At 39.5% G+C, this 13,118-nt stretch overlaps 1 protein-coding gene across 1 annotated transcript; it reads left to right on the top strand.

The window, feature by feature from the left end:
* The first annotated feature begins 2,033 nt into the window (after positions 1–2,033).
* Positions 2,034–12,767, top strand: LOC140547167 (lutropin-choriogonadotropic hormone receptor-like). Its single transcript, XM_072670754.1, has 11 exons — positions 2,034–2,206; positions 3,638–3,709; positions 4,971–5,045; positions 6,881–6,955; positions 7,059–7,133; positions 7,443–7,520; positions 8,298–8,366; positions 9,421–9,495; positions 10,627–10,815; positions 11,447–11,518; positions 11,621–12,767. Exons 1-11 carry the CDS (start codon positions 2,034–2,036, stop codon positions 12,765–12,767), a joined length of 2,100 nt encoding a protein of 699 aa, XP_072526855.1.
* The last annotated feature ends 351 nt before the right edge of the window (positions 12,768–13,118 follow it).

Genomic DNA, 13,118 nt, shown 5'->3' with positions numbered 1-13,118 from the left:
GGTGTGCTTTGTTGACGGTCTCTTATTGACGCTCCATTAAGCAACCTTGAGCTACATAAAGGAAGCATTATTATTTAAACAATATGTCTGCAATAGAAAAGCCTGAAGATAAGAATCAGTCTAAACAGAACCCGAGGAGAGGATGACTGGGCATTATCCTGCAAGGTGATCCTGCAGAGATATTCAAAAGTGTATGATTGTGGAAACGGTGAGTGTTAATGTGGGAATATCTGTGTGTTTGCTGTTATTACAGTGACCATGAAAGCTCAAAGCTTTTCCAGGTGACTCACCTTGTCACTTACACAAGCTTTATGTCAACCCGTGGCAAAGACGTAAGTCAAAGTGGCTCTATGAACACTGTAATTAAGCATCCAGCAGTCAAAGCTAAATTGAAAATACCAAGAATAACAATTAAAATCATCATCATTCACCACTGCTGACAAACATCCACCAACCCAGGGCACAACATCTCTGCAAAGCCACTCCTGTGTAATTCCAGTCACTTAAATCTAATTAACACACACACATACAAGACTATATGAACACGATATGAAATCATCTTCAGAAATAATCTCCATCAGAAACGAGTCGCTATGAAAGTTAGAAGACGTCTGTGGTCGTGTGCCTCTGAAGCATTTATAATATGCTGAGGATTAAGCCTGATGAAGACATGTCCACTAAGCTGCCACTGTTGGGCCCCTTGAACCCTCTCTACTCCTGGGGTTCCACTGCATGGCTGACCTTGTGTTCGGACCCTGGATTTCCAAGATTTATTATGCAAAGAGATCAATTTAACTGTACAACTTTACTAACTATAAAAGTACTTAAATTATGATTTTGCAAAAACAGGATTCTCAGCAACGTAGATGGTAACTTAGTGAGGATCGTCCAGTAAGAATTCTGCAGTTTGACAGGTTACAAACTTTAAAATCACTTCTGTTTTTAATATGAAAAGCAGGCAGCTTGACCCAGGATTCTAATGATCAGGGTCATAGTGGCAGCGCCTTAGTCTGTCCTCTTTTTAACATTTTAATTAAGATGCACATCATTATGTTTTGTACAATGTACCAATGTCATTATTAGTACTTGACATTTAAGTGCCTTTCCATATCCCAAAGTGTGTTTATTCAAACTCTAATGTGAAAAAGTAATACAACTATTATTATTATTATATTATTAAACATGATTAAATGTGTCCTCAAAGTAGTCATTGACCCTGTCATAGGGAGATTATTGGTTCCACATCCGTCTGTGAAAAAAGAAAAACGTATTATTAAAAATAATGACCAAGTATCAGTTCCAAAACGATGACTAAAGTGATTATGAATAATTATAGTAATATAATTTTTTTATTATTTTAGTTTTAATTAGAAATCAACAGTTTAAGTTGCTCAGCATATGCAATAATGCTGTGGACCAATATAAGGTAACCCCTAATATTTTATATATATATATATATATATATATTTTTTTTTTTTTTTTTTGAATGAGACACAAAGTTCAGATACATAAACCTACAAAAAACAAGTGGAGCTGCTCTGGGGTGAGAATAATAATAATAAGATAATAATAATAATAATAATAATAATAATAATAATAATAAGACAGTGATAATAATAAGAGAAATAATGATAGTAATAATTCATCATTATTTTATTCATGATTAATGACAGTTAGGACACTTAGCACACTAGGGCAAGCACTCCTCTGTTATGTTCAGCATTATATCTTGGCTGGGTGATGCCCACTTGCTGCCAACAAAAGACGCCCCCCTCGTGGTGTGTATGTGTGTGTGTGTGTGTGTGTGAGTGTGAGAGAGAGAGAGAGAGAGAGAGAGAGAGAGAGAGAGAGAGAGAGAGAGAGAGAGAGAGCTTGGAAACCAACCTTGCTGAGTGGCTCCTGCTACGCCTTGGTGCAGTGACGCGCGCGCACTAAATCAGAAAGGCCGCGCGTTTCCGAGCAGCAGGTGCACGGGCTCTAGGAGGACAGAGGCTCATGCGTCTGTGGGGCGGAGAGACCTCTGGAGAGGAACTATGGCTCTGCGGCTGTCCAGGACGGTGCTAATGATGTTGCTGGTGGTGGTCAGTGTGGGGAACGTGGTTCGCTGCTGGACTTTCTCCTGCCCACCGATTTGCCGGTGCACGCCGGACAGAGTGATCTGCACGAGACACACACAAACTCAGAGTGCATCCACGATCAGCAGCCTGTGAGTAAAGCTTCAGTGTTTCAGGAAAGGAGGTTCAGGTTTGCTTGAAATTAAGAGAATATGATCAAATTCAGATGAAGTTAGTGAGTTAATGTTTGCCTAAATGAGTTATTATTATTATTATTATTATTATTATTATTATTATACACAGTTTATCCATCCAACAGAAGAACCATTTAAACATGTTCTTTCAGTTGTCAGGGTTCTACTATATATCAGTGGTTCTCAAACTCACCTCAGGGACCCTAAGACTGTCCAGATTGTTGCGTTATCCCTGTGTCTTTGGATTATAGATCATCTGGGGGTTCTTGAGGAATACTTACTTTACTAGAGAATCCTTAAAGATAGACACAGTCGTATGCAAAAGTTTGAAGTTTGGGGACCCCTGGATAAATTACTGTATTCGATGGTGTGTTTGGACCCTTAGACCTTTGGAGGTTCCTTAAAGGAAAAGGATTTTAGAAGAAAAATGTTCCTCAGAGCACTTTAAGAGGTTCCTTTACAGTTTCAAACTGAAAACCCCCAAAAGGTCCTCAAGGATCTTATACATTTAACAGTGTAGTACATCTCCAAGGGTTCTTTAGCCAAGGCAGTGGTTAAATATGGTGGTACTTCTAGTGATCCAGATATTTGCTACAAATCAAGGGGGTCAACTACTGCTACAAAGAACCTCGGTACTGTTGTTTGTTAAGAGTTATGTGCCTAGATCATAAAGTACTGATCAAAAGTCTTAAGCACTTAATAAGTCAAAAGTAAAATCTCCAGGTAACATTAGAATAACATTGAAAAAGTGGTCAGTCAGAGTGGTCAGGTCAAGGGTGGTACAGAAGTAGTACAGAAATTGACTAACTAATAATACTGACCCCCCTTCCCTCTTTCCTGTAACACAAGGTTAGGAGTCTTGGGCTCCTAATGGTACTTTCACCTACCTGTGTAACATGATTTAACTGGAAGTGGCTCTGGGTAAGAACGTCACAACCAGTGAACCTATATGTTCTATATGTTCTGAATTTCATATGTAATGTGGACAGTAGTGGTAAATCCAAAAACTCTTATAAAGCAGCATATTCCTAATGACTTTCAGTGAAGGAGATTTGAGAGGCAATTCAGATGTCTGGTGCCTTTCACCACCACTGAGACCAGTTCTGACTTTGAACGTCTCCCCAAACTGGACTGTTTCACAATCAGACAACACTGAATGACTTTGCTTGTCTTTGTTTACATGTTAACTGTTGAATTGGGACACGTCTTTCCAAATAACGGTGCAAGTCTTCGCCAGGCTTTGCCTCAAGTGAACGTTTCCAGTTGATAACAGGTCCTGTCACCAAAGTTCAAGAAAGCAGGAGAGCAGATTTGACCTAGGGGTAAATGTGTCTCGGCCATGTCTCATCACTCAAGTTAAAGATTTGCCATGTGTTTTTGTATTTCTAGAAGACTGACGCATCTGCCTTTCAGAGAAGTGGCCAGCAGGACTTTCAAAGGTCTTCTCAACGTGTCAAGAATGTGAGTTTGGGGTCATCCTTGTACACAAGGTCTCCTTAATCCAATGTTAATGTTAATCCAAGGTAAATACACCAACCTGAGGAAGTGTGACTCATTGCTGCCAAATCCTTAAATTTACAGATTCAGAATCTTGTAATGAACAGTGAGTGTGTTTTCCAGCTATTAGTAGAGCATGTTTTGTCCAGAGCATCAGCTGATACACAATTGCTGAGTTTTACACTGATTGCAGGGGTTTGCTGCTTTTCAACCCTCAACCACTTTCAGTCTTTCTTATCATTGTTGAGATTTGGTACAGTCATTTAGCGCTCTACAAAATATCTTTCAAGCACCCACAGGGATATGACTTTCTGGTTATTGATTAACACCTAGTTTTATAGAGTTTACTTTGCCTATTCACTGTATTTTAATCAGCTTAAACCTAAGGCTGTTTATAATGTGGTTTTAAGTTGGCAACATTGGGGTGACTGTGCATCTTGCTGAAGAGCAGTACTGTGGAGATATTCCATGAACATGGTCATATTTGAAGTTGCAGTGTCACTGTACAATAATTAACGTGTGTAATGTAATGTGATGATTTAGAAACACCAGATTTACATTTACATTTACGGCATTTAGCATACGCTCTTGTCCAGAGCGACTTACAAAAGTGCTTTGCTATTTACCCAAGAAAGACCATAGCTAGTTAGAATAGACTAATAGTTCAAAGATACCTCTAAGCCAGATCTCAATAATAACTCAATAATAACTGTGTATTAACAGATCTCAATAATAACTGTGTATTAACGAGTGCCTTGGCCAGAAAGGTCACCAGTGTGATGGCAGGAGTGTTCAATTACCAAATATTCTACATAGTCTACATATAAATCAGAGTAACAAACTCCGCAAGTAAAAGCGCACGTCTTCCTGAGAATCCTCCGCAATTTGTTTGAATTGGAAAAGGCAATTGCAACAGCAATTACGTTCTCGAAAAGTGAGGAGGGCGTTACGTCATCAAACACCTAAGAAGCATTTTAAATGTTCTTAAACTGAGTGTAAGTGCTCCCTGATTACGTAGGAGTGTTCTGTAATGAACTGCCATTATGGCAACTGGATAAGTAAAACGTTGGGGAGGATAAAAAGCTGAGGACTGAGCCATCAATAGCACTTAAAGAGCAGTTCATTCAGCAGTTCATCTTTATGCTCTGGTCGCTGTATTAGCTTTAAAATAAAATACATTAAAACCTTGTGAATTAACCTCTAAAAAAATCTGTCTCTGCTGCAGTGAAATTTCCCAAAGTGACTCAATCAGGAAAATACGAAGTGAGGCGTTTCTCTCCATCCACAGCCTTGTAGAAATGTAAGTCCTTTCTATTCAATTACAGCCGTAAGGGTGTCTAACTTACCTTGTGCAAAATACATCACTGTTTGGAAAATTGAAATGCACAGTTACTTGGTCTTTCATAACATTCAGAAATACAGCAATACAATCATCAAATGTTGTTTGTGCAACAGTTTGGGCACGGGCACTAGAGTCAGAGTCATAGTTAGCAGCACCCCCTGGCAGAAATCACAGCACTCTTCTTTGCAGAAGGCCTCTAGGTATTGGGATGTATCCCTGGGTCATCTTGCATGCATAAGATGGTTTTTGAGGGACATATTAAAAAAACAGAAGAACCACTTTTAGTTTCATAAAGAATCATTTTTGCAGAAGAGATGTGACCAGTTAATTAATAATTAAATAATTTTTTTGGTCTTTTAAGGTTCTTCACACTCATCTCTATGATAACACGTTTCTTTATGGAACCAAAATGTGTTTTCTTTTTCTATGGCATCACATAAAGAACCATGTGTAGCATCTTTACTTTTAAGAGTGTACATTTTTGGTCATTATCCTGTTGTAGAAGCAAGGCTCCTGTCAGACTCTTTTTCAGTATTTTAAAGCAACATTATGTAGCAGTTTACCCTAAAATTACCCTAAAACAGCTTTAAAATCATGATGCTCCATTGGCCTGTAATAATGAGAATGGTGCCGTTGTTGTTGCTACTCCGGGCACAGTAAGCTGCTAACTTTGGAGAAGCGGGCAGGATAGTTCTCCTGTGTAACAAGTCATATTTGTGTAAAATCTTGTAATATTACTCTACCACTTCCGTCCACATGCTGCTTTCACTTTCAGTGACAATTCTGTCTCTGTCAGCTTGTCCAGAAATACATGTCCTGAAGTGGTGGCTCAATGCACAAATTACACTTCCCGACTGTAGGGGGAGAAATGCCAATTTTCCATAGTGCTGCTTTAAAAGATGTCAGAATTTATTCCTGCCTCCACCTCTTTAGTACTGCCAAAGCCACTGGTAGCAGCTCAACCCTGAGGCATGATAGAGCCACTCACATGCTTCTCAGTTGGAGTTTCATGGATTCTCTTTTTTTCATTCTGTTTTACCTTGGTTTCAGAACCTGTCTTTGCATAGATGTTCTGTAGAATACTTTATTACTTGCAGACAAGGTTTCCCAGATGTTCTGTAGAATACTTTATTACTTGCAGACAAGGTTTTCCAGATGTTCTGTAGAATACTTTATTACTTGCAGACAAGGTTTCCCTTACTCGACTATTTAATGAGAATTATGTCAGAATGACAGAAACACTGCACAGTGAAATGATGCACCACCCTCTTGACTTTTATGCAGGTTCTTTGCAGTGATATAGGGATTTAGATTTGCCTGTCTTACCAGCATATGAGCAGTTTTCTTGGTCTTTAAGATCTCATCTTGACCTCCACAGTTGCCCTGAACATTACACACTTTGGAAACAGCAAACTGAACATGCTTGGCTACCTCCTTATAGTCTTCCCATGCCTGTAAGAAATCGGTTACCTACTTTATCAGATTTTTACACAGTTGCTAAGAGGCCCACCTTACGATTTTGCTGAGTGTTAGTACAAGGTTTGAAAAGTCAGATAAGTTATGAAGCTTGGAAATTGATTGATTCAATTGACTTTCGGATTACAGCTGGTGACCTGCCCCAGGTCAAATCAAGGTCTAAGACCTTCTCAGACAAATCTGAGCCTTTACAACACTTAGGGTGTCCAAATGTTTGCACTGATATTTTTTTGATATTTTATAAAACACAATTTAACATAAAACTGATGACGGAAAACATCCGATAACACGCAATTTCTCTTTGATGTCTTTTTCAGATCAATACAGAATATCAATCAGCTGATGGTCATTGAAAACGGTGCCTTCACAGACTTGCCCAAATTAAGATACCTGTAAGACAATCTCACCATCTACTCTGAGCTATTCTTTTACAATGCTTACGTAGTTGTGTCGTGTCAGGCGGTGTCTTATGTCTGTCTGGTTTGCTGTGTTTAGGAGCATCTGTAACACAGGAATGAGGCATTTTCCAGACCTTTCCACTATCTCCTCAATGGAGTTATATTTCTTTCTGTAAGTACTCATGTCTCTCAGAGATTTAAGACTGTAGCCTTCCAGTTGCACCTGCAGAGCTGCAGCACATATCTTTGGATTTAAGCCCAGTTTGGCTAATACAGCGTTAAGACGCTCCATGTTAATTTCCATAAATATACCTTTGAGGATTGCTGAGAAGGAAAGAACCTCAGTACCTCAAAAGGCTGCCTCGAAAACTGAAACGTGCTCAGTTTATGCATCTGAAGTTAAATATAATGAGAATGTCTACTAAAGATGTGATCCGTCTCACATTCTCTTGTTTCATTGTTCTGTCTCTCTTACTTGAAGGGAGATTGGAGACAACATGCACATCAACAGCATACCAGCCAATGCATTTCAAGGTATATCCAAGGAGTACATGTACATGTGAGTACAGAAAGATCACTGCATTTGACTGCTGGGTACTGTAGAAACTTCACTAAGTTGTTCAGACTGATCAAAATTTGTTTGGTGAACAATGGAACTATAGATCTAGACTGAAGCACATATTTTTGTGGAATTAATATTATCAGACATCTAAATTGTAGCATAAACTCTAGAGCTGCTGTAGGAATTTAGTGAAGGGTTTTCGTGTTATTTTAAACTCTTAACTTTTAAAACCTTTATTACTGCTAAACCTGTAATAGAAATAGAAAAAAGGCATACAATAACTGAGAAATAGAGAAAGAGAGAACAGTCTGCAATAAATTACAATAGTACAACAATATATTTTGTATTGTTAAAATTAATAACATAATAATAATTTGTATAAAATATATTTCTCAGTATCACAACCCACAAAGGGGTCAGTGAGATAACTTTCAAGAAGTTAACCAGGGGTTTCCTTTCAGAAGTTAAACATAATTAATTATTTCTAATTTAATTAAAAAAAAAAAAATTATAATTAATGTGTAAGCACAGTAATGTAATTTGTCACAGTAATGTAATTTAGGGTAAAAGAAAATGCCATAATCATGAATAATTGAACATTTTACTGTACTATACAGAGCTCCAACTGAAGTGCTAAACCATAATGATACTATTGTTTATTCTGTTTTCTATTTACTGCAAAGTAACTATTTATGGACATTCCAAGATTAAATTATAACCGCACCGACGTTTGACCACAGTTTAACACTGGTTTCTTTGCATCAATTCTTTCAGGAATCTAGTCCGGAACGGATTCACCGAGATCAAATCTCACGCGTTCAATGGGACCAAACTGGATAAGCTGTACGTATCTCTTATCACTGTGAGAAGGTTCACTCTTTCAGATGCATCACTTTCAGACATGTTTACAGGAAGCAGTCTCTCTTGTCTCCAGTTGAGTGGCAGGATCAGTTGTTTGTATTGAGGTTGAAGGTTCTGTCTAATCAAAAGAACATATTGTACAGATCAAATAAATATATAATGAGACAAAACTGTGCTGCAGTGTTTTGTTAACCATGTACACTTTGAGTGTTTATTTAGACTGAGTGGCCAGATAGCAGATTGTCGTTAGCATGTACAATATCTGGGTACAATACAATGTGGGTACAGTAGTCATCGAGTTAAGGCCATATATTTAAGCTTGCATGTGTGCTGCGTTTTTCTCTGTTATGATATTGTGCAGTACCAGTCTACAGATATACACTGTTAAAGGTTCCTTGAGGAAGTTTTAGGGGTTCTTTACTGTGGAGGAAGCTCTTAAGGTGATTTGAGGAACCTTCAAGAAATGTTTTTTGAAGGCTCCTCAAAGCACCTTAAGAGCTTCCTCCAGTTTCAGATTGAAGAACCCCTAAATGTTTAAGGTTAACAGTGTTCAGTACTGTATATATGTTTTAAGCACCTTAGTACATTATTTAAAGTCATCAATCTCATTATTTACTGTAAAAACACCAGTTAGGACATCATGTTAGGACAGATACATGTAAGCATAAACACAGTATATATATAAAAAAATAAATAAAAACATCTTTAATGTTGTAGTAGTTACGATCTTTTGAGCAAGCTTAAAAAAAAAAAAAAAAACGTGGATGTGTTCAATTCCATCACCAGCTCACCTGATTCGCCATTATTAAACACTGTTTTACCAAACCAGGTGTTGGATGATCACTGTAAATAATACTCCCAAGATGAGATGTTTTAATGAACACAGTGATGTAAAGTCACTACTTTTTAAATTTAATGGTTTACCAAGTAAATCAACATTTGCTACACAGATAAGCAGATAAGCTTTTGCTCCGTACTGTAAGTATTACATTAAATCAATACTGATCAACCAAAAAAACTTTTTCCATTTCTTTAGAATTCTGAAGGACAACAGGCAACTCTGTAAAATCCATGATGATGCACTTGAAGGAGCTTTGGGACCAAATTTGCTGTAAGTAAGCTTTGAACACGAGACTTTTACTTGGGTATTATTTAGTTGAAAACATTAACAAACAGAAGAGCATGTTGAAATCAACCGTGACTTAAGCAAAACCGACTGAAAAAGTATATATTTAAAAGTTCCTATCTATTGGCCAAGGTCTGTATATTTATGGGGAGCAGAGAGGCCCTCCCACTCAAGTATTTCAAGGCAAGTGTCACCATCACCTCAAACTTTAGCCTTGTTATGAAAGAGCCATGTACCCATTCTACAGGGCCATGTTTAAAAAAGGTATCCGTTATGTTTATTACATACAGAGTAAAATCATTACAACCAGGGTCAACAATCTTATCCGCAAAGTGCCATTATAACTATATGCTTCCACTAGAGAGGCCCCATGACCACCCAAAGAGAAGAACACCTCACGTGTTTGAAGACCATCTGATTAAGCAAGTGGAATCAGGGGGGCTTCTACTTGATTGGAAGGAAACCCTGCAGCCACACCAGACCTTTGCAGATTGGATTCATGGTCCTGGCATTAGCAGAACGTCACTTAGCCTCTTGCTAGCAGGGGCCTAGGTCTGTGGGTTCAATTCTTACTCCAGTCCCTGCCTGGGAGCAGTTTGGTATGTTCTCCATGTGTCTCTGTGGGTTTCCCCGTACCTCCCAAAAACACATGGTGGGTTAACAGGGAGCTATATTCCTTCCTAAATGTGAATGTGTGGGCAATGGAGTGCTGCCCAGTCCAGGGGAAAGTCCTGCTTTGCATCCAAATATTTTGGGTGGGCAACAGACCCACCGTGAACCTGACCAGAAAGAAGTGGATAAGAAGATCTGCTATGGCACCCCTTAAAGAACCACTTAAACCACCTTTATTTTTAAGAGAGAAACAAAGTAGGTAAAAAAAAAAAGGCACGCCATGAATGGAAAGCAGTCCTAAGAGTGTTATGAACAATCTGTGAAATCTCAAACACTATAGATGTACAGACGACACACACACACACACACACACACACGCCCCGATTTTTGTTAAGGAAAGTAAAATTCCAGTCCACCAGATTTTGTCTTCACAGGTATTTAGATATACAATCGAATTGCTTCAAAGAAGAAAATAAGTTCATCTTTACTTTTGTGTGTTTGTAGAGACGTGTCATCCACTGCTCTCCGTTCACTCCCCGCCCGGGGCCTTAGAGAGGTGAAATTTCTTGTAGCTCGGTCTGCACCTGCTCTTAAGACTCTCCCCCCACTTGAGAACCTTCAAGACCTACAAGAAGCTGAGCTCACCTACCCCAGTCACTGCTGTGCCTTCCACACCTGGAGACGCAACAACAGGTCTGATTCAGAATGTCCAGTCGAGAATGATTATGATGATTATGACAATGGTTGCGAGGTACACCTACCTTGTAGGTGTATACCTCTACTATATTGATTCACTTTATAGGTTCACAATTACAGACTGTGACCCATTTTTAGCTTAATAATTCATCACCCTATAAAATCCTCCAACCTCCAACAAAATATCATTTGGGTAGTGGACCATTCTAAGCTTAGCAGTGACTTCCAGTGGCATGGTAGTGTATGTTAAGCTGTTGCTGTGTACCAGCCACCTTGCACTGTACACTGATTACTGTGAAACATGAAGGTGTACAGGTTTCTTACTGCATGTTGATGTTAGCTATCCACCAGCCTTCATCATTTGTCAGCTTCTTTTTATTGTTGGACATTTTATGTAGATTATTTGTAAACTGAAAGTCTCAGTGCAACATCCACTACAATAACAGTGCTATGCAGAGAACGGCCCACCACCTTGGGCACAATGGCAGCCCCTTTCCATACACAGTGAACTTATATGGGTGACGCACCTGATAAAATAGCCAATGAGTGAATGCTTTTGAATAAACTGGCAAGTATATATGAAAAGTTGGACAATACACTGACACACTATTGTTTTGTCCCCATCTAGGGAGAATGCTGTATTCAGTCGCTTTAGGAACCTAACTAGGCTTTGTAATGTGGACAACCAACCAGATATCCCGTAAGCAGTCATGCCATTTCATTTAATATTCCGATTATGGTTCAAACTAACTGCCAATCAATCAATTAATGGAGCCCTTTGATATTTTCCACTTATCCTCAGGGACCCATCAGCAGAAGACTTGTCTGACCTTTATGACCTCAACTTCCACTACCCTGATTTGGATCTGTGTGTCAGCAGCAGTATACTCAAGTGCACCCCAGAACCCGATGCCTTCAACCCTTGCGAGGACTTGCTGGGTTACGGATTCCTGCGCTCTATTACATGGATCATCACTGTCTTCGCTCTTCTGGGAAACTTGGCAGTGCTGATAGTCCTGCTTTCGAGCCACCAGAAGCTGACCGTCTCCAGGTTCCTCATGTGCAACCTGGCCTTTGCTGACCTGTGCATGGGCCTGTACCTGCTGTTGATTGCACTAGTGGACTACCGCTCCAGTCAAGAGTATTATAACCATGCCACGGACTGGCAGACGGGGGCTGGATGTGGAATAGCTGGGTTCCTGACAGTCTTTGCAAGCGAGTTGTCGGTCTACACTCTGACCATGATTACCCTGGAGCGCTGGCACACTATCAACTACGCCATGCAGAGGAACAGGAGATTAAGACTGCGACATATGATGACCATGATGGCAGTTGGTTGGGTCTTTTCTGTTCTAGTGGCTCTGCTCCCTGTGCTTGGCGTCAGCAGCTACTTCAAAGTTAGCATTTGTCTGCCAATGGACATCGAAACCCCAGCCTCGCAGGGCTACGTCTTAGCTGTGCTGGTCTTAAACATGGCAGCCTTCTTAATGGTGTGCTGCTGCTACATGGGCATTTACTTAAGCGTGCATAACCCAAACGTGGTAACGCGGCACGGGGACACCAGGATAGCCAAGCGAATGGCGGTGCTCATCTTCACAGACTTCTTGTGTATGGTGCCCATCTCGTTCTTTGCCATTTCGGCTGCCTTGCGCATGCCTTTGATCACGGTCTCACAGTCCAAGATCCTCCTTATCCTTTTTTATCCCATCAACTCACTGTGTAACCCGTTCCTTTACACAATTTTCACCAGAGCCTTCCGCAGAGACATGTACCTGCTTTTAAGCCGCTGCGGCTGCTGCCAGACACAAGCAGAGTTCTACAGAGTGCGAGGTCTTTCAGCAGTTACCTTGGCTCCCAAGAACAAGAGCTCCAGGAAACCTTGTTCAAACCGGTTTCATACATACCACAGCAAGCTGCAGGGCTGCTTCTTCAACAAGGATGCAACATGAGGTTAATGTTAAAAACAAAAAAAGAAAAACAAACAAAAAAAAAATGTGTATACAACTACTCTACAGCATCATTCTGTATATAAACTGTACATACTGTTAATATATACTGTGAACGCTTTTTTATACAGTTATTTAATTTTTTTTACTTCATCTTCAGGTGCACATGCTAATATTTTAAATGAGACTTTTCAAATGGATTTTTTTCTGCCCAAATAAAATTTAAATGAACATGGTTCTACTAATGTTTTTCATTAACATGCCATCAAGGTCTCAGCTTATTAAAAATCTCACAATAGAATGCCGCTATGTACCACGGAACAGGGATGGAAAGCACTTGAGTAACTGGACTTT

The sequence above is a fragment of the Salminus brasiliensis genome, chromosome 24 (assembly GCF_030463535.1).
Source record: "Salminus brasiliensis chromosome 24, fSalBra1.hap2, whole genome shotgun sequence".
Classification (NCBI taxonomy): Eukaryota; Metazoa; Chordata; class Actinopteri; order Characiformes; family Bryconidae; genus Salminus; species Salminus brasiliensis.
This window is presented reverse-complemented; position numbering and strand designations above follow the sequence as displayed.

What these genes read in the sequence shown, in the direction of transcription:
- LOC140547167 (XM_072670754.1), top strand. Translation starts at nt 2,034, where the DNA reads ATGGCTCTGCGGCTGTCCAGGACGGTGCTAATGATGTTGCTGGTGGTG. An exon ending in GCATCCACGATCAGCAGCCT is followed by an intron (nt 2,207 to 3,637) that starts GTGAGTAAAGCT and finishes TTGTATTTCTAG; the next exon opens with AAGACTGACGCATCTGCCTT. An exon ending in ATCCACAGCCTTGTAGAAAT is followed by an intron (nt 5,046 to 6,880) that starts GTAAGTCCTTTC and finishes TGTCTTTTTCAG; the next exon opens with ATCAATACAGAATATCAATC.